This window comes from Anguilla rostrata, chromosome 1 (assembly GCF_018555375.3).
Source record: "Anguilla rostrata isolate EN2019 chromosome 1, ASM1855537v3, whole genome shotgun sequence".
NCBI lineage: Eukaryota > Metazoa > Chordata > Actinopteri > Anguilliformes > Anguillidae > Anguilla > Anguilla rostrata.
The window spans coordinates 25321545-25341991 of NC_057933.1; the positions used below are offsets into that span (position 1 = coordinate 25321545).

The window sequence follows — 20447 nt, forward strand, 5'->3', positions numbered from 1 at the left end:
TAAGAAGTAGAAAAAGAAGAACAAGAAGAAGAACAAGAAAGCGCTGGCTACCGAGTTTGGTTCTGTGTCGGGAATAATGCATACTGCATGTGTAATAAATTATTACATACATTATTAATAAATGTGTGATTTTGTTATTGTCAAATTCAAATATGCATAGGCCTATACGAATTGTCAATCCACCATGTGCAGCAATTTTCATATCAATGCTAGCCTATGACCCTGACAAAGGCGCAAGCCTATACTTTCTTCTTTATTGTAAATGCTGCTCATGGATAGTATATGTCTTACAGCTCTGTTCCAGATGTACAGTTTCATAAATGTCAATTATTATTATTATTATTATTATTATTATTATTATTATCATAATAAAGTATGTGTAAAGCCTATCTTTTGTCATTTGTACTGTTTTCAAAGCCTTATGCTAAAAAATAATAATAATAAAATGATACATGAAAAGAAAAAGCGTTTGTTTACATGTATGTCTAATAATGGTATAAACAGTTAGTACATGTTTGTACCTCAACATGATCAATGCCATTCTTGCTTCAAATCCCATGGAAATTGTAAAAAGGAATGGTATTTTACATTGTGTTATGTTGTTGCCGCTCCGATAGCCTCTAATACCAGTCGTAGAGTTTTGGTTCTGATTACCAGTGTCGTCTACGTGTCACTTATGTGCACATACTTCCGTATGATGTCTGAGAGTACTGCTGATCACGAGTAGCCTAAATGTTTTGACATAACGTAACGGAGCTATTTGGTTTTGGTCTTACCTCACGTTCTTTAGTATTGCCTACTGTAATGATGAGTTTATTCCTCTTGAACAATTGGATCAATGGTATATGCTGCAATAGCTCCACAATAAAGAAAAGGGCGTTCCCTTTTTTGTACTCGAATCAACTTCTCATTTGATTTCATTCACACTCTTTGTAACAGCCTTTATAAAATGTAATGTGTCTACGTTGCGGGCGTTTTTATTAGCCTGCTCATTGAAATAGGTGAAAATATTTTATTAAATTTCTGATTTTTTCTCCGCCAAAACCAAAAGTAATGTATAAAGTCTACAATTCTGTGCAATGCTACCTGAACTAGCGTGATAATAATAATAATAATAATAATAATAATAATAATAATAATTTCAAAATCCTTAAAGGGCCTTTAGCAAATACATTGAGAGACGAGTGACATACTGTAGTTATGAATTTGAATAACTGACAAAATGAAACTAGACGGTCAAGTTCAGAAAAAATCCAAATAACACTTTAATATAGATTCTGTCCTTGTTGTCAACTACAAGAATACACATTTACAAGCCATAAATAAGGATTACACTAACGATTGAACAACTTAAGTCTCCCACATTGCATCTAAAATTCAATTAGCAGCCTCGGTATCTTCAGCCTTATTTTACAACAGTTAGTTATTTTTGGTCTGTATTAAAAGCCGCCGCGTCAGCCTGAAAACAACAGATTTTGTCACATATTAACAATCATTACAAAATAATTACTAAACAAACCTGACATCTAAATTCAGTGGGAAACATTAAAAAAATGATGAAAATAAAGGGAAATGCATGTGCCAAAACTATAATTTTACAAATGTACAAATTTCTGGAAAATGTCCACCTGCAGCGGGGAAATTTAAGAGGAGTTCATGATGGGTCTGGAATACACACCTTGATAGTAAGAAGTGTCAGCGGGCATTGGCGAATCTAGCCCCGCTTTACTCGCCATTGAACTCATAGATAGTGCCCCCGTCATTGGGGAACCGTACCCAGAGTAATGCATCACCTGTTCATAGGTTTTTAAGTCCATTTTGTGATGCTGCTGTTCCGAGGACATTAGATTGTTTATGGAGAAGGGATGATTGAAGGAGTAATGGTGCTCCGGCTTCAGGTGAGCGTCGTGGCCGAGGACAGAGTGGTGTTGCGACAGAAGGTGCTGCGCTTGTGTGGTCGGGGAGGACGTATGTTCTGGGCTCAGCGCCTGTCCGGACTTCATGTCCGACATGGACCTTTTCTGGTCACCCGAGGAAGAATTGGACTGGGGGGACTCGTTGCCGTTACAGCTCTCTGAGCTGCTGTTAGATCCACCCTCCGACGTCTTCCTGCCTGACTCCTTGCTGAGCTTTTTATCGCACTTAAACCGTTTTTGTCTCCTTAGGTAGCAGCCGTTTTCAAACATGTTTCCCGAGTCCGGGTGGAGGGTCCAGAAGGAGCCTTTTCCCGGCTTATCCGGCGATCTAGGCACTTTGAGGAAACAGTCGTTGAAAGATAAGGAGTGCCGAATAGAATTCTGCCAGCGCTGCTGGTTCTGACGGTAAAACGGGAAAAGGTCCATGATCCACTGGTAGATTTCGCTCAGAGTGAGCATTTTGCTTGGAGACTGCTGAATAGCCATGGTGATAAGAGAAATGTACGAATAAGGTGGCTTGGCGTGTGTGTAGCTTCTTCGGTACGTTTTGGGGTCCCGGGATCTGTTGATATTCGACTGTCCGTACATAGGGCTCATAGCGTTCATGTTGTTGTAGGACGCCAGGGAGTTCATGGACGGAGGCTGCGCAGACATTGGACTCATGTTTGGGCTGAGAGCAGCGGTCATGCCCGCCATCCCGGCGCTCATGCCGTTCATGGCTCCGGGGCCGGGTGACATGCCGGTCATTGAGGGGCTCATGCCAGTGTTCACGTAGGACATGTTCATGGAGCCGGTGGTCATGTTAGCCGTTGTGGTCATACCCGGCATGCTCATGTAGCTGTTCATAGTGTTCATTCCCAGTCCAGCGTTCATGTTTCCGACGGAAGTGTAACACTGAAAACAGAGACAGCAAGCGGCGAAGTTAGTCAGACATTTGTTTAGTGGATTCAGTTTCAGCTAACTGTTATTTTGAACTGCACTGAAAAACGTGATTTATAAGTTAAATAGCAAACATTTACGCATATAAACTCTCATGCAGCCTAGCCTTAACTGTGGATCACTTGTATTTAAAGCGTGTATTGACTACAAACTGAACGCTCATGTCATTCGTATTTCTAAATGTTCGTGCTTCCGAAGTAAGCTATACCCATACGAGTACACTCAAGTGAAATAGGCAATTCCATTTCCATATCCTATGACAAGTTTCTGTTCTAATAGATTTTAGTTTTCATTTAGGATTTCCAATAAAACGTGTGAGCCATATATAAACATACTAAAGCAATACAATACAAATATATGTCGTATTTTTTCATATTTGATTTTCGTTTTTTTTTTTATCAATATTTGTAGCTAATATTTTACATTAATTCTTAATCGAAGAAGGCTATTTACCCGAAAGTAATCTTATAAAGAACGTGTGTCAAAACATTCATTTAAAAAATAATAATGATCAAATAGACACAAGAATGTAAACACCCACAATGAAAACCTGATTGAACGTCTGTGTACATTAATGCACATGCATATAATACGGATCGGCGCCATTATGTCAAAACTAAACATACCTTAAATTATAAAATGAAATAGTATGTATACATATTATCACAATTCTGGGGGGAGGGGTGAAAGTTTCCCCTACATACCAAACTCAACTTTGTTAGGATAGTGCAGCGTAGAGATGGGAAGGATTTGGAGGCGCCTCAAGTCAATATTTGATCACACAGTTAATATTATCTCAGGGCTAATATTGAATTGTATAAAATGGGATCGGCTTTCGACGGAAAAAAAATATATAAGCTACCAACCTCGGGTTCTCCGTAATAGGTGCTCCAGTCTGAATGCTCGTGTCCTTCCATTTTGACTGCTCCGAGCATTGTGGAAGTTTCAGCCACTTAATTTTGTCCAACAGCCTCTCTCTGTAGCAGATGGGCAAGGCGTCCTCTAAAAAACGATATCGGACCACGGGGTACCCAGGTCGTTGGTCTGCTGTCTGGTCAGGGATTGGCGCATGTGTGTCTTTGAGTCGGCAGTGCCCACAGGCGCCGAAAAGCGTCTGATGATGACTTGAGTTGAAATGACGTTGCCGGCTGGCTGTAAACGCAGTGATATAGCTCTGTGCGCCAAGCGAGCCTCCAATCCCCACTTCTTTGTTGCCCTATTTGAATAATCTGCTCACACCTAGGCGCGAGACTACTCGTTTGGGCCCGCTATTGTACACCTGCGCTAGAAAAAAAGAAAAAGAACAACCCAATTTGAAAAGATTCACTACAACTTAATCTTATTGTTTTCCTTTAGAAGGAACACGAGAGGCAATTCTGACTGATGTCCCAAAGACGTTTTTTTATTATGCACATTCCTTCGTTCCTTTTGACCTCCAGAATTCACAATTTAGAACTTTTATTCAATTGTTTTCCTTTTATTGACAACTGGGAGTGTGGTCTGTATTCTCATATTTTACGTGGCCCCCTGAGAGTCGCAAGTCATTTTTTTCCCACGGCTCGGGCTAATATAGGGATCTGTTTGCAATACTTGATATTTATTTACACTAACATCTAACAGTGAATCGCTTCACGAAGTTAAGATCGTTAACTTTGCGGTCCGTTCGGAAGACGCTTCCCCCTGTTTCCCAGGTTCTTAGTTAGCATAACTTTGACGACGTTGTAGCTTGAATGTTATGTTTAATGGTCTGTGTGGACATGCATAGGCTACAAAGATAAATAAATAAATAAATAAATAAACCCCGTTCAGTAAATTATTAGCCTACGTGCTAAGCAGGCTAACTTTTTGTGAGCAATAGCGTATTAGCCTATTGCATCGTTTTAATTTGATAGCATTTATTTTATTTTATTTTACGTGTACATGTTTTTATTTAGTGTGCAGTTATTTTAGACCATTCTGGGTGAATATACTGCATTTTTAATGTATTACGGTATTATCATATTCCTTCTGATGAGCATCATAATAAATGTAAACAGGCTAACACTGAAAAAAGTTCACATATTCCAGAGTGTCTGAATTGCCAAGAACGGGTCATCATTTATGGACTCAGAGTCGAATACTGAAGTGATGTTTTAGACAAAGCAAAGTTATTTGTGTTTGATCATCAGTAGTTTAGCGGATTACCCAGACTACGGCCTATAATTCGGGTTACAGAGATTGTTAAAATTAGGCTATGTGAAGAAAAATAAATGTACATGTGTAAATGTATGTGTCTAAAAATAACCTATCGTAAATACCACCGCAAGAAAACTGACGCTTAATCGTGATACAAGTCTTTATTTGTAACATAAACTCATGATAGTTTTAATGATTACGTCTGTTTGTATTAGGCCAACAACCAATGTGAACCGCTCTAAGTTACAAAGTGTCTTGGAACACTACGGATGGAGCTGTGGTAATGCATGTAATAAGCATAATGTAATAATGAACTACTTTGGTTGCTTTTTGTTACAATAATTTACCAAGGCTGAGTACTCGGTTTAATCCAGTTTTGTGGAGGGAGAGACTACTTAACAGTGCGCATTTGTTATAGAGGTCAGGGCGAAAAGACAAAAAAATATTGTAGTTACGATTATGGAGTTGTGGTAATAGAGTAAGCATTATGGCGACTGTGTATATATTAATTTAGTATTAAGTTTGAGAGCGCCCTCTATTGGATGAAGTACCGCCAAAATGATTGCCGTGCTTCCATTTACTTATGGTTCATACAGACTTATTAAATATCTGTTTACACATACATTTACACAAGTGTAACATGGGTAATGGTTTCCTACCTTTACAGTTCGTTTGATGCGCAGATGTCAAATATGAATCTGAGTCAGTAACAGTTAGACTGACTGTTAGCATACATAAACATAATAGGCCGAAACGGTTCACATGAAGCGCAGCAGAATCTAGAATTGAGAGCTCCTGTCAGATGATCCTTTAATGCGCGATGTCCTAATTTCTGGTTGTTCTATACCATGTGAAAGTTGCGGCATTCAGGCACCTGAGTTAGCGTCACTGTGTTCTGAACATACGTCTGTGAGACCACACTCAGGTTAATCTCTGGGGCATTAACCTATCATACATCACCTCTGATTCTGGCTTCTTCTGGCCATATTCCCACGTGTGTCTCGTATGCAATAAGGACGAACACCAACATTTTATAGAGTGTAAAATCCATACACAGTAAATGTAATTGGTCCGAAGCGGAGTTCATTTCAGAGCCTGCATGCTTCTTAAGGGAACCTTTAAAATATAGACCGTCCATTAACCATGTCTCTATATTATTAAGTCAGTTTTGCATGATATTTGCCATCAGAAACATGGCAGCCTAATTATAAGCTATATTTGGGTCCGGGCGGGGGCTTTCAAAAGTAAAACTGTTCAGTGAGTGCTAATAAGCCAAAGTCCAATTAAATTTGGGTGCTGACTTCCATCTTACTATAGTGATCATCTCATTGGCCTCAACATCCAACACATCTGCTGCAACCTGCCAGCAACTGAAACAGTGATTTCAATTACTTATTTTTCACGTTACAAATTAGTGCTTAATTATTGACAGTCAGTTAAAAGTTAGTGACCATGTCTGTTATATTTAATGCCACGGAAGAAATTCTACTAAAATTCATGAATAACCAATACATTTTTGTTTAATTGTGTGAGTTTGTTTGTTTCTGTTTTTGCTGTTATAATGTGTAGGCAGTGTTTGCAATTGTGCACATAATCTGCAATTAAACATATTAGCTATACATGATGATGTTTATTTATTAAAATGAACTGCTGTGGCAATCACTGCTATTTCAAAGATTTACACACTGCACAATAAACCATTTGAGTTCACTCAGGCTGCAATTCCCTATTCCAAATGACATCTTCTGAAAGCAGTTAACATACGTCCACATTTAGCAAAATTTTCATAATAAAGTATTGTGTTCACATGGAAGCCAATGTTCCCAACAGCCAAGCAGCCACTGCCAATTGAAGCCATTAATCACACCAACTATAACTGTCTGTAATCTTAAAAAGGCCATCATCACTTACAATAATTTATTTTCCCTTTTTCTTGTGCAGTGTAACTTAGCTTTACCTGTATAGCAATAAATGGTGCAATACTAGGAATGTAGCATTCCTTGTATTTGTAAAACTTTTACAGAGCAGTAGTGTAATTGTCATGTGGTTCCACAAACAATTCAACTTTGGGGGAGACACACTGCTCAAGCTTGTGTAGTCAAACATCCAGAAACTTGAGGGAATTCATTCAATGCATCAGCAGAATAATGAATGCCTAATAATGAACTCTAAAGTTGATGGATGAATACTCTTCAGGAGCCAAGCATGGATATGTCAGTGACTACTGTCCACAGAAGACTTCACAAACATAACTACAGAGGCTACACTGCAAGATGCAAACCACAAGTTTGCCACAAAAAAAGGATGGGCAGGTTACAGTTTGCTAAGAAGTACCTAAAAGGATCCTAGAAAACGGTCTTGTGGACAGTTGAGACTAAGATTCACTTGTATCAGTGTGATGGCAAGAGCAAAGTGTGGAGGCATAAGTATGAACTGCTCAAGATCCAAAGCACAGGATTAAACTACAGGATTGCTGACTGGTATAACATTAGCTATACTGAAAATGTCAGTTCTAAGAGTCTAAGTAAAGCAACATAATCTTTTGCGTTGTTGAAGAGCTAGCCGATAATACAATAAAACACTCTCCATTTAGTCATCGATTTCAGGAGCTAATGAAGTGATGATTTTGCTAAGTACATTAGCTTGTCTAAAGTTAGCTATCGACCTCAGGTCTGTATCACAAAGCAGACTGTGTGCGTTAGCCAGATAATTTTGCAGAAAGCAGAAACTTAATTTTTCATTTTTAATCCCACCCTCCAATCCCTTAACAATGTGCTTCACGAACCTACCAAAGTTATCCTGTGAAAAAAAAACCTTTCTTACCTATGGCTATACGTTACTCTAGCATTATGTTAGGATTTTGGACTTGGATTTGTTGACTTGGACTTGCCTTGAATAAGTAGAGCTACTTTCACGATGCAGGCCTCTGATGGTTCACGATAGCTAACGTTAACAACATATTTTTATACATGTAAATTGTTGAACACGGTTATCCTCTATCCCAGACATCCATCCCAGATTTCCATCACAGTTTCTCTGTCACTTTATCCCCTGACATGACTTTTCTTTTTCAGCCAGCTACAGGCCATGCTTGGCACTCACGCTATCGACCCTGCAGCAAGCAGAAGCAAGTACCCGCTGAATTTTGAGTTATAGGTTATGAAGCCATTTTTAGCACGGCAGAAACATATTACATTAAGTGATTAATTGTCTAACATAATTATTACACTGAACATTGCAAACCACTTAACTGCTTTAGTAATATAAATTAATTTATCTAAAAAAAAAAAAGTAATGGCCACTTATTTTCTACATTAAAGACAAAACAGTGTTTACAGTGTACTTTTGCTAAAAGTGAATAATTACCAGATAGCAATTGCCAACAGGTCATTCACACTGTGATGAACTGAGGTGAATGTTCCGATTCATGTGCGATAAATAGGGCAGCACTGTTGCTGGGCAGATATAACAGGTTCATGATAAGCTGAGGTCGTTTTTTTGGGTGTAGAATATATTGTAGATCTATATTGTAGATATGCAAAACTGCAACATCTTCTGGACCAGCATATGCAGATACAACAAGGACTGATTTTCAGTCATCAAAAACAAGCACAGAGCATTTGCATACTGTGTACAGCATAAACACAGACTAGAATAAACAAGTGAAACAAAGTGTCGGTGTGTATGTAAAATAAATGAAGCGTATTAGCCTTAAGCAGTTCTAATGAGATGGAAGCCTGAAACAACATAGCCTGCTAGAAATCTGTGAACCAAACAAACTGTTTAGCATGGAATCTGAGCAAGAAAATGTTCTGAGTAGATCAACTATTACATAGAACATTTGGTCTCTACTGGACTCAATAGGACATCCCTACCAGATTTTACAGTGTATGTTTGCAACAAAATGGCCAATCAGATGCAACCCAAAGAATCAATCGCTCAGTGAAAATGAATTTTCATTGGCTAGACCCTCTTACTTCCTGCGCCTTAATGGCGCATGGTGACTTAGGCACCAGATTAATCCAGGGCAGGTAAGTCTAGTTTCATTGAATTGAATATAACTGTAAACTGGTTGAGTGTGTTTGACTGAATCTGGCCCTTAGTATGATGATTTGTAAACCATAAGCAGAATTTCTTGTTCCAGTTGAGCTAGAGAAATGGCCCCCAAAATACATGAAGGGGTTTGCACTGAGGCTGAGGACTGCAGGGCAGTTAAGCTTGAACGGGTTTAGCAAGCATGCCCAACCATCTGTGCAACGTTGGAATTTGACAACATCAATGTGGTTGAGTTCAAGATGGCAAAAATAAGAGTGAAAAGATAAGGAAGTTATCATGAATAATTCCACAGGGGGGATTGGGTTTAACAAATCTCATGGATTTTAATTTCCTTCGCAAAGAAGGTACAAAAAAAGATATGACCAATATTTGGCTTGTGATATTGTACACACTGATTTTCAAAAGGCCTGAAACAAAATATCACTCAAGTTAAAGGCATTTTTATTAACTACTAAACAAAAAATATGTGGATTCAAATTTAAGTATGAAACAGTGTAACTACGAGTCCGAATGGGCAGTGTAAGAGGTAACATTCTCCATGGTTCCATGTGAAGACTTCTGCTTACATAAAAGACCCCAACCATGACAATGCTAAATCTGCACATTTGTAATGACAGAAATAGCCATACTGAAAACAGCCATCCCAGTGAAATCAGTGAAAAGTCAGTGAAATGTCACCTAGGTATTCAGATGAAAACCCAGCTACATTTGGTTGATAAGCGAACGTTTCTAGCTAACTAGGACATAGCCAGTCTATATCGGGGTGAAAACCTGAGCTATATTAGGGTTAATCTAGTCTGTTTATGTCAAAACACACCTCAACCTAGATTTTGACCTCTCTAGATATCAATATTCTAGCTTTTGCACAATGGGATACTGTGCCAGTTCAAAATTTTATATTTATTAAACATTTATACATAACTTTATGTTCATGCATGCAACAAAATATATAAATAATTGTTTGACTACCATGTATCATACTGATTCTCATGAAAAATTGGTTGGGACAAACAGATTTCAGTCTTGGTATGTACCCTACACCCACACACTCTGCAAATATTTCCATGGGAACTTTAAACGTTGGTTCAAAGTTGTTCTCGTGATTTAATTCATCCCAGGACACAAGGGGGGTAACACCATTGTTAAGCACAGAGAGACAGTCACTCATATGACAGAGGGTCGATACAATTGCCCTAAGCTGAACCATGCAACACAAGCCTTCGGTGCCATAGATGCACACTACACTTCATGTATATGCCAACAGTGTCATAATTGAAAGGGAGCACTCAAAATCATCTTTAGAAATTCATGGTGTTTCTGGTGACCATTTCCATAAACATAACAAATCAATTTTCACGTATATTCCAACTCTTTTATAAGAGATTACCACAGTGATATATTAAATATACAATTAAACGCAAAAGTATTGGGACAGCTGCGTTCAGCTGGTTGTTATCCATCTGTGTTAATTGAATTTTCAAATCTCACAATGACTATGAGCAAAATTCCCAATGTCTGCATTTATTTAATGTTTTTTTTTTTTTTTCCTTCAATGAGACAAGTCCTGCTATTTCAAGTTTTTTAGCGTAAGCAAGTTATGACAAATGTAATGACTTGCAAGGTCAATATTTCACTTCATACCCCTTACATCTGATGACTGCATAAAGTAGTGACTCATGGACATCACATGGTTCATGATGTGATCCTTTGAGATGCTCTGCCACGCTTGTACCGCTGTCTCTTTCAGTTGCTATGTGTTTGCTGGGGTTTTGAACCCAGCAAAACCCCTGAACTTCAGTTTATATTTCAGCAGGCGAAAACGTGTTCAATGGGGTTAAACATGGTGACTGACTGGGCCAAATCAAACACTTCCATCTTCTTCCTGATATAATTCTTGGTTAAGTTGGCTATATTGTTTGGATGTTGTCTTCCTGCATGATAATCTTCTGTCGAATGGGTTCTGTGGCATTTCTGTGAATATTGGTGGCCAAAATGGTTCTGTGCACTACAGCTGTCATTCTGTTGCTGCCATCACTGGTCACATCATCAATAAAGAGTGCTGAATTGGTTCCAGATGCAAGCATACAGGAGACCCCCCACAACAGTTAAACTTATTTAGATTCCACAAATGCAGCGATCTAAGCCATCCCAACATTACCATGGTCGATTTTGTATTGATTTATTTTTATTCCTAATATTTATTTGATAGTGACAGATATAGTTTACATAGATAATTGCAAAAGTAAAATGCATCACAGTATTTGTAGCTTCAGCTATAGAACAGGTTTATTTTTATTCTGTACCTGATTAGCTGTAAATGAAATTAACCGATAATTAATAAAGTGTTAGCCTTATCTCACAGAAATGTTCTATTCTATTGTTCAAGTATTTTGTTTGCTTGATGGTTATGTTCCCAATGTCCACACATCTGATAGCAGTGATGCATTTTCTGGTTTCGGGCTGGGTTGTTTAGCTGTTGGGTAGCTAGACATTCAGCCTTGGTACAGGACACAACACCGATTCTTTAGCCACTAACGCCTATTGCAGAGCCTATGACTGAATTATTCGCATGAATGTGTTCATCTAAGTGCATTTTTGATTGTTTCACTTTCTCTTTCATCCCCTCTGAAAAAAAGTTCTGGGGCAATAGGTTAAGCTTATAATTTGTCAAACTGAAATTAATACTTAAGACCTTCCCTTTCTTCAGGGAAAACTATGGAAAGTGTTTGCCGCCAGCCGCCTGTGGTGACAGCAAACATGCCGGAGAGCGGCCGAGGTTTGGGGCGTCCTTTATCGGCCACAGCTGTGACAACGCCCGTTGGCCGCAGGTTTTGCGGCCCGCTCCGACCGTGTTTACCTGGAAATGAATCTGAAAAGTGACGGGACTGGGAAGGCACACAACCTGGTCAAATAAAAAACTGCGGAATGTCGGTGAAGAGGGGGCGGGGCGTGGGGGGGGGGAAGTGTGGTTATTGCGCCCACCGTGCCAGTGTTCAAACAGTATTGTAAACGGTTAAGAAATTCCACAAATAGGCACCTTTTGATATTGAGGGAATTTGCTCTGTTAATGGCATGCCGTAGGGCGCGTATCTAAGGCCTTGCAATTTCTTGGTTGAATTGTTCTTTTTTAACTCTTGTCATGGAAAACACTCCTGCACCACACACAACAGACCACACATACCATAAATAAGGCTATCTGCTAGGCTGTGAATGCAAATTCATACACGCATATTATTGAATGAAACCATGCGGATTATGAATGCATAAAATGTCAAAACAAAAAAAAAACTGGAAAGACTAATTACAGTACCTTCTCTACATGATTAGAAATTATTATTACAAAATAACATACAGTTAGTACATTTCAAAGCAATGCTAGTATGTTTAATTGAATAAGGAGACTCCCCTGAGTATCTCAACAGCAACCCAACTTAAGATCACAAACTACAATCATTCACACTCACTTGCAATGTTTTCCAATCACAGCCACCACAGAGCAGAAACGAAACTTGGGCTAACTTCTCCACTGCAGGCTTAGATTAAAGAAGTATCATTACTGACTGTAAGATTCCTGATCAAATATTTAACAGCTGCAACAAGACTTTAAAGAACTATTTGTAATGATACAAATATTTTCTCCCAGATTTGGACATTCTATTTGTGTGCCTCACATTACCTCTTTTTCACCTGTTTACCAGGGTCATATGGCTTCCCCTTATGCACTCACCTGTGTGACAGTGACTATTTTATATCCATTCTATGTCTTCACTGACAAATGGTATTGTGTGTGACCTGGAGGTTGTCGAAAGGAACTAATGTGCTAGTAACCTATGGAAACCTGGCTGACATACAATCATTCTAATATTGATGAGAAGAGCCCTGTTGTGTCCTATCATTGTGAACACCCGGTCAACGATGTAGCCATACACTGTTGACTATTGAGCACAATCTGGAAATTATAAGCAACTTTACCAGTGGAGTCAGCAACCATACTTTCAATTCATTTTCATAGATTCAAAAAAATTAATAATGGACTGAAAAATTAAGGAGATGGATCAAAGCAAAATATTGAGATGGGACATATAGACTATAACAATTACAAAAAGTCTTTGAGGCATGAATGAATTTTTTAATCATTGTTATTTTTATGTACACACCAGCATCCACTGTCTGTATGACTGCATTACAAAGAGGCACTGATTTTGGTGGCTGTGTTTGGAAATATCTTCCCAGTATCATGTCCAAGTACGACAAAGACCCATTGGGCAACAGAAAAGTGTGTGAGTTTCACAAAAATGCTCGGTTCTTTGTGAGATTTACATGTTTTCTTTTACATTTTACAAGTAAATGCCTGGGTGCCCTGCCTTTAAATGGATGATTAGCATTAGCATTAGATCTTGTTGCACCTTACCATGGAGTAAATTTAGGGAAAGCTGATACCAGTCATGAGCAGCTAATTTAAGATATGTTTCCTTCCGAAGTCCTGCATCAGACACCTGGGGATTTCCATGACAAATGTAAACCATATGAAGGAAGGCAAGAAATTTCACACAAGAAAAAAATAAACGTATTGAGAAACTGACAAACGTCAGGTAAATAGGTTTGCCTGAGCTGCACATCTGTCAGGTGCTTAGAATCCTCTTCATTTTTGTTATAAACCTGGATCTGTATTCCCCAAAGTAGGGTAAATTCAAGTTGTAGCCATGTGAAATGTATGTGATACATCAATGTAACCATGGTTACCTGGCAAGCCTTCCACCATAGTTGGAGGGTAACCTTTTTTGTTCGCTTCCTGCCTTGACCTGAGGCTGAATTCCTAGACTGCATGCAAACCCAGAGGAACAGGAAGATAAAGAATACATTCAGGTGTTGTCTTTTTTTATACCATGAATGGAGGATTAAGTCAGAAAGTTTCCCTAACAAAAACACAAATCAAACAAAAAGAGGACAGATATGGGCACATAAGGCCTTCATATCTGCTTTGGTAGCCTCTTCCTTCCTGCTGCATCCGAAGTCCTTCCACATGCTAATTGATAATTTGTAGTGTTTGCTGTAGAACGGCGTGGGGCCAACTAGCCAGGCGGCTGAGTTCATGGTCTGCATGTCACGGGAAGGTCCTCGACAAAGCTCTCTGCTGGCTCGACAACATAAGCATCCAATCTGTGTTTGTTTAGCCGGGGACACCCGTCGTGGAGGCCCAGGGAGGCCCGTAAATTTCGCCTTTACAGGCCCTGACAGCTAACAGGCTAACCGGCGCTGGGGCCCAATGACACGGCCACTCGGCAGATTAGCACCTCATCAGCCTCCCGCAGTTTCGGACAAACATCGCCTTCTCCTCGCGTGAAACACAAAGCGCTCGGGGGGCCTGACAAACAGCCGCTCCGCAGGAGGGGGCCCCCCAAGCTTCCTGCCCTCCTCCTTACCCCCCCCCCACCCCTCTCTCACCAAGGCAGCTGTTTTGGCCAGAGCCCCCTGAGCCCCCGATCGGGTAGATGTGCGTATTTCAGGTGAGCAAATATTGCCACTAGCTTGAGACCTCAATGGCTGGCCTCCTTTAAGGGGACTGCGTATTCACCCGGCCAACAGGAAGTGGGCAAGGGCCCACATCATAATCCCACTGGCCGAGTGAATTCACAAGGGACACAGCTGCGATGGGGAGGGGTTGGGGGGTCATCCACATTAAGACAAGTGGATCTCCCTTTTACCTCAAAACTTGAAAGGCATTCTCCGTTTCTTTTCCTCCTCCTCATTTCCTTTCAATTACAGTAACAAACGAGTATTAACATCTCGGGCAGTAGAATGTAGTCACAAACAGATACCACACATGAGTGTCTCAGTCAATAACTTAGAGCTTTCAAAATAATCCTGTCGAAATATAAATTTGGAAATCAGGCAACAACCAAACACACTGGAATCAACTACTGCATAAATCACCATTTTCCCCTCTTCTGTTTTAGTGTACCAGTGGCTGATACAGATGTTATCAATATCCACATCAGTGTTTGCAAGAGTCTGACTTGTGCTTATGGGTTATCCCTCTCAATATTCTGACTTTCTAATGATGCATAAAATTAAAACAATGTGGAATTTACGCATTTTGCTTTAAGGTGATAGCCACTGATAGGTACATCCATCCATAAATCCATCCATTATCTATACCCACTTATCTCTGGTCAGGGCAAGGAAGGTGCCAGAGCCCATCCCAGCATGCACTGGGTGAGAGGCAGGAAGACACCCTGAACAGTTTGCCAGTATGACAGGTACAGTGCCTTCCAAATTATTAACAGCCCTGATAAAGATGAGCAAAGGCTATACAAAAAAGTACATGACATGTTTATGCTCTAAAAGAGAGAAAACTATATTCTGTATTCCACTTTACCATTATTAATTGTACTTAATTCCTCAGAGAAAAATACTTTTAATTATTCACAGTTAAAATCAGTATTTAAAATAAAGAAATAGTCCATTTATGGTCTATTTATCATCCCTCACCATGGGGAAAGCCAATGAGCTCTCAGCAGAAACAAGACAAAGCATTGTTGACCTCCACAAATCAGGAGACGGTTACAAACAAATTACTATAAGAAAACTAAAGGTAAAGTGGAATCGTACATCTTGCCCCAACTGTCTGGGAGTTAAAGAAAAATCTAAGGGCCACAGTTGGAGATCAACAAAACTTGGTTGCATCTTGACGATGCAAAGTCTTCAGATTTACCATCAGACACCATCTACAGTACATGGAAAGGTTTCCAAAAAATATAATGAGGGCAATTGTGTTAAACTACTTAAAAAAGGGAAACACAGCATTGAAAAAAGCATGCACAATGCATATGATGAAAAATTTAGGCCATTGAACTTTGGGGTCAAAGTTCAAATCATTGGTGGGGTGGAGCCACTGTCACTGTTGCCTGATTGGTCTTATGAAGCTCCTCTCAAAATAAGAATAAAAACAAATATATTCAAAAGACAAAAGTAGTACATTAACCAATATTTATACAGTAAATATATTGGGTCATCTTACTATGTGCTGGTAAAAAGTAAGCCGTGTGAAGATGTGGTTGTGACTGCGCTCCTGGGGCTGGTGAACAGCCAGTCTGAGGGCAAACAGAGGCCCGTCAGTGGAGGTCAGTCCCAGGGGTTTTTCTCACACCATCAACATGAAATGGAACAAGCCAGCGGAGCAAACAAGATCTTGCAGCATCGGTCCCCCAAGCCCCCAATGCCTCTTGTTTACCCCGGACCTTTTTCTGATGCATTGTAGCTGTTTGTTTGGTTTTTACGTCCGAGACATCTTGCACTGAAGGGTAGGGATGGGGAAGAGCACTAAAGCGATCTGTCATGAAGAAGACAGCATCCCCTGGAGATGTCAGAATCGGGGCAAACTTTGCAAACAAGCCCATCTGAGCTGTACGAGATATAAGACCTCTGCTTAGCTGAGGACTGAAACCTGAAATTAATGTTTTCTTTTTAGAATAATTTTTCCCCATTTATTTCTGTTAAATGTGGAATTTGAAATTGTGCTTGACTCACTCCTGTGCCACCTGTATGTATGTTAAGAGAACTGCCTCTATAGCACTCAATGCACCTTTTTTGTGCTCTTTGGAACAAATAGGCTATCTACATTATGCGTTACACTCCACAAGTTTTTGTTTGTTTGAATGTTGCACTTCAAATCTGCACATATTGTTTTTGTGTTTTATTTTTGTATGCTTGCATTTTGTACTTCAGGGCAATAAGTTTTTGTGTTTGCATGTACTGTTTTACACTCAAGGGATGTTTGTTTTTGCGTGTTTATGTGTCGCAGATCAGGGCTGAAAGTTTTTGTTGTTGTTTTCTTTGAATTTATATTTCGTACTTCAGAGCCCTGTAAATATCATTCTAAATGCATTTTATTTGTCTCTTTGTTTTTCAGAAAATTGGTTATGAAATTGAAGCCAGAAACTTCACAGGAAGAGAATATCAGATATCATAGTGTCAGAGATGGCCAGCCTCCATTAAACAGTTGTCTCCACTCCTGAGTAGCCTTTAGGTGAGGAGGGATTTCGGTTATGACACCTGTTGGAAGACTGCATGTGTACACTTTCTATATCTATGCATGGAAAACAGTGCCCAAGGGGTACCCCTCATTTGCAAGGTATGGTACATTCCTTAATGCTGGGGCAGGAGCCGGTGGGTAACTGGTAATGACTTGCCAAAGGTCAACAGTGTGTTCCACTTTTTCTGCCTATAGGTAGGCCTACAAAACACATACTGTACTCTTAAATTTCTGGTACATACAGTTTTGAAGGATTGCTCATCTGTCAAATTTCCTCACTTGTTTAGGCCACCTCACTTATGATTGATGTTCTCAAACTTTCTGGGTGCAGGACTAACTTCAATGACAAAATGCATTTTCAACGATCCTCTCTTTACTTCAATGGAAAAATACTCAATAAAAATAAATGTAACACATTATTGAACGAGTGCTTGTACAGTCGGTATAAGCCATCCTGTAGTGTTTAATTTGACTGGTGTGCAGGTCAGCGGAGAAGGTTACGATGTGCAGTGTCTTTCAACCAATCTCAGGCCCTTTCACAACCCACAACTGGTTCCCAACCCAGAGTCTGGGCAACACTGGCCTATTGGGTAGGGGAAGACTGAATTAGTGATTGAAAATGGAGGACAGTTTTGAAACTCAGACAGGAATAATTTATTCCGGTGATTAGGCTGTACATTTCTCTGCACAGAATTTACTCACGAGTGAGCCAGCCATCTGCCACAGCCGGCTGTAGCGGACAATTCCCACTGCTGCTCTTTTGTTGTTCGAAAGAATCATGCATGTCAGCCAGTCTTCAGGCGAATGCATTCAACAGTGTCAGACTGGCATTGCCCATTAGAGCTGGACACTTGACATCATCATAGCTGAACTTGTTTACCAGAGGAAACCTGTGGAGATGTGGTGCTATTGTACTAATCACATCTAGAACCTGTACGATAACTTAAAGCTTCCTCTTTCAGCCTACAATGGGAAGCTATCTGGTGCATTACAATCAAATGTGTTGCAGAGTAATAAGACAATTTCAGCCTGTAGCCAAATCCATTTAAAGATATGCTTTAAAGTGCATTTAGTAACTCATTTTGTGAAAACCCCTTTAGAATACAAAAATCTGTTTAACATGGACTGAGCACGATCCAATCCATTAACCGTGCATGACAACCAAGCAAATTCAGCCCCTCAACCCTCCATTTTGTAAGCGGTTACAAGTTCACAAAACTGCACTTTTAGCAGCGAAATTGCCTGGAATTCTTTGTAACCCCTAATTTCCTGTTGGGAATTTACCCATTATCTCTCTTGAAAATTTTGTGAAAATGGAGAAGACTGATTGATAATCATCTGCGAATTAGTCCTACTCCCATCACATTATAGTGTTACTCTTGTCTGCGTAAAATACCGGATTACAACAGCCACACAATAGGATAATAGCACATTTTAAACTACATCTTCCACTTCAAGCCTTCATATAGCACATTTCATCATACCATACTGGAGCAGCAGCTTCCAAATGCACCGACAGCCAAGAGGGGTCCTCGAAAGACTCTAGTTCAGATTTTAAATCCACGGATTACCCACAAAACCAGAGTCAAGTCAAGCTCTTTCCATCCCTCCATCTTGAATATGCCTGCATTTCTGGGATTCTCACCATCTTTTCTGCTAAATCTTACTGTAAACAAACACACTAGATTTACCGCACATGGTTCAGTCATTGGCTTTAGGGAGTCTGCAATGGATATAGTGGGAAAAAACAGCACAATTTAGATGTGTTCACGTACATGGTCAGGCCTACAATATAGGCTAAACCATGTACGTGAACACATCTAAATTGTGCTGTTTTTTCCCACTATATCCATTGCAGACTCCCTAAAGCCAATGACTGAACCATGTGCGGTAAATCTAGTGTGTTTGTTTACAGTAAGATTTAGCAGAAAAGATGCTCTTTGTTGGTACAAATAGTCTAAGTACAAAATAGCCTGTACTGCATGAAAACAACTTCCAAAGTGAGATGTCTTGTAAGTTTAGACATCAATGGACAGTGAAAAGAGATGCAATTCAAAGCAAGGCCTCAGTAAGCCTATTATTTGTGGAAAAATGCAAGTGTAATTTCTGTAACTATCATTACTACTGACTACTTCAATTTATTAATATTTTTCAATTTTTTTATAGAATTAGCCTATTTTCAGATGAAAAAAATTGAATTATGATTTTTATTTTACATACATTTTTGTATAATTTCATTTTTCTAATGTTTTAAAAACACTTTTTATTTTGATCTTTTTTATTGTTATTTTTGGGTAGGGTTAGGATTAGGGTGGAATTTTTAGGGTAGAGTTCGTGTTAGGGTTAGGATTATAGCTGGGGCAGCGTTTTGGTTATGGTTTGGTTTTTTGAATATTTTTTTAAACATATTTGCCAAGATCAGCAATGACATGTCAGAACAGTACACCTTTGCACCCATATGAATACAAGTTCACCTTGAATTATTGTTTAATTGCAGCCGTTACCTAGGCAAAGGAACGCTGGATTGAAAATTGCCTGGTATGCCTAATGCCTTCTTTTTTCCAATTTCCAGTCACAGTTAGTTTTTGAATTAATAAGTTCTGGTAAAGATACACAAGCTTCTGCAATATAGGCTAGCTAATGAGCACACAGCTAATGCATCCTGAGATGCATGGGTGGGGTCATTTTTGACCCAACGCATTGTTGCGAATATCTCCTCAACAAATGCATGATCATCAGAAATTGGGTGATAATTGTGTTTTAGTGTTACAACCCTAGTTCACATCCATGGGGTCGTTTTTGACTCTGAATTTAATCCAATGAAAATTATTTTCAAACCATTGATTCCTATCTTGTTTATATTAAAAACAGTGTTTGACCACCAGTTAGCAAATATATTCCACAACAATATTGATCTAAACACACAACAGTTTAAATTTTGCGATTAGATTTCTTATTTTTTGAGATAATCATGATTTTGTGTCACTACGTATAATTGACCCAACAATTTCCGATGGAAACTCCTTTGCAACCTTTGATTCCAACCTTGCTATTGCCATTTACTGTGCACAATGACTCAAATTAAAGCTGCATCAGAAAATATATCTGCAGAGGGCATCTGCACAAGACACACAAAATAAAGATTTAAAAAAATACATATAGCCTTTTTTTTCTTCAAATCACTTAGGCTACATGTCAGTATTGTAAATAAAACTCCAAGGAGGTATGACAGGGAACGGTATGAACTGGATATAGCCTAATCAGTGTCTGCAGAAAGGGAGTCAGTTCACACAACATGTCTGTCCAAAGTTCCACACCAGGGCAGT

General features: G+C 39.3%; 1 protein-coding gene across 2 annotated transcripts; it reads right to left on the reverse strand.

The window, feature by feature from the left end:
• Positions 1 to 1241: 1241 nt before the first annotated feature.
• On the reverse strand, positions 1242 to 4604 carry foxa2 (forkhead box A2). 2 transcript variants are annotated; one of them, XM_064331562.1, is made up of 2 exons: positions 3722 to 4604; positions 1242 to 2810 (listed from the first exon to the last, which is right to left on the reverse strand). In XM_064331562.1, exons 1-2 carry the CDS (start codon positions 3788 to 3790, stop codon positions 1644 to 1646), a joined length of 1236 nt encoding a protein of 411 aa, XP_064187632.1. In that variant the 5' UTR covers positions 3791 to 4604; the 3' UTR covers positions 1242 to 1643. The 2 variants fall into 2 exon arrangements, with proteins under 2 accessions (XP_064187632.1, XP_064187640.1); XM_064331570.1 differs by lacking the exon at positions 3722 to 4604 and adding an exon at positions 3560 to 3670.
• Between the last annotated feature and the right edge of the window lie 15843 nt (positions 4605 to 20447).

Bases quoted from the DNA above. Each gene is read 5' to 3' on its own strand.
- foxa2 (XM_064331562.1), bottom strand. From the start codon at position 3,790: ATGCTCGGAGCAGTCAAAATGGAAGGACACGAGCATTCAGACTGGAGC. The intron at 2,811-3,721 runs GTTGGTAGCTTA...CTCTGTTTTCAG, and splicing joins CCTATTACGGAGAACCCGAG to TGTTACACTTCCGTCGGAAA.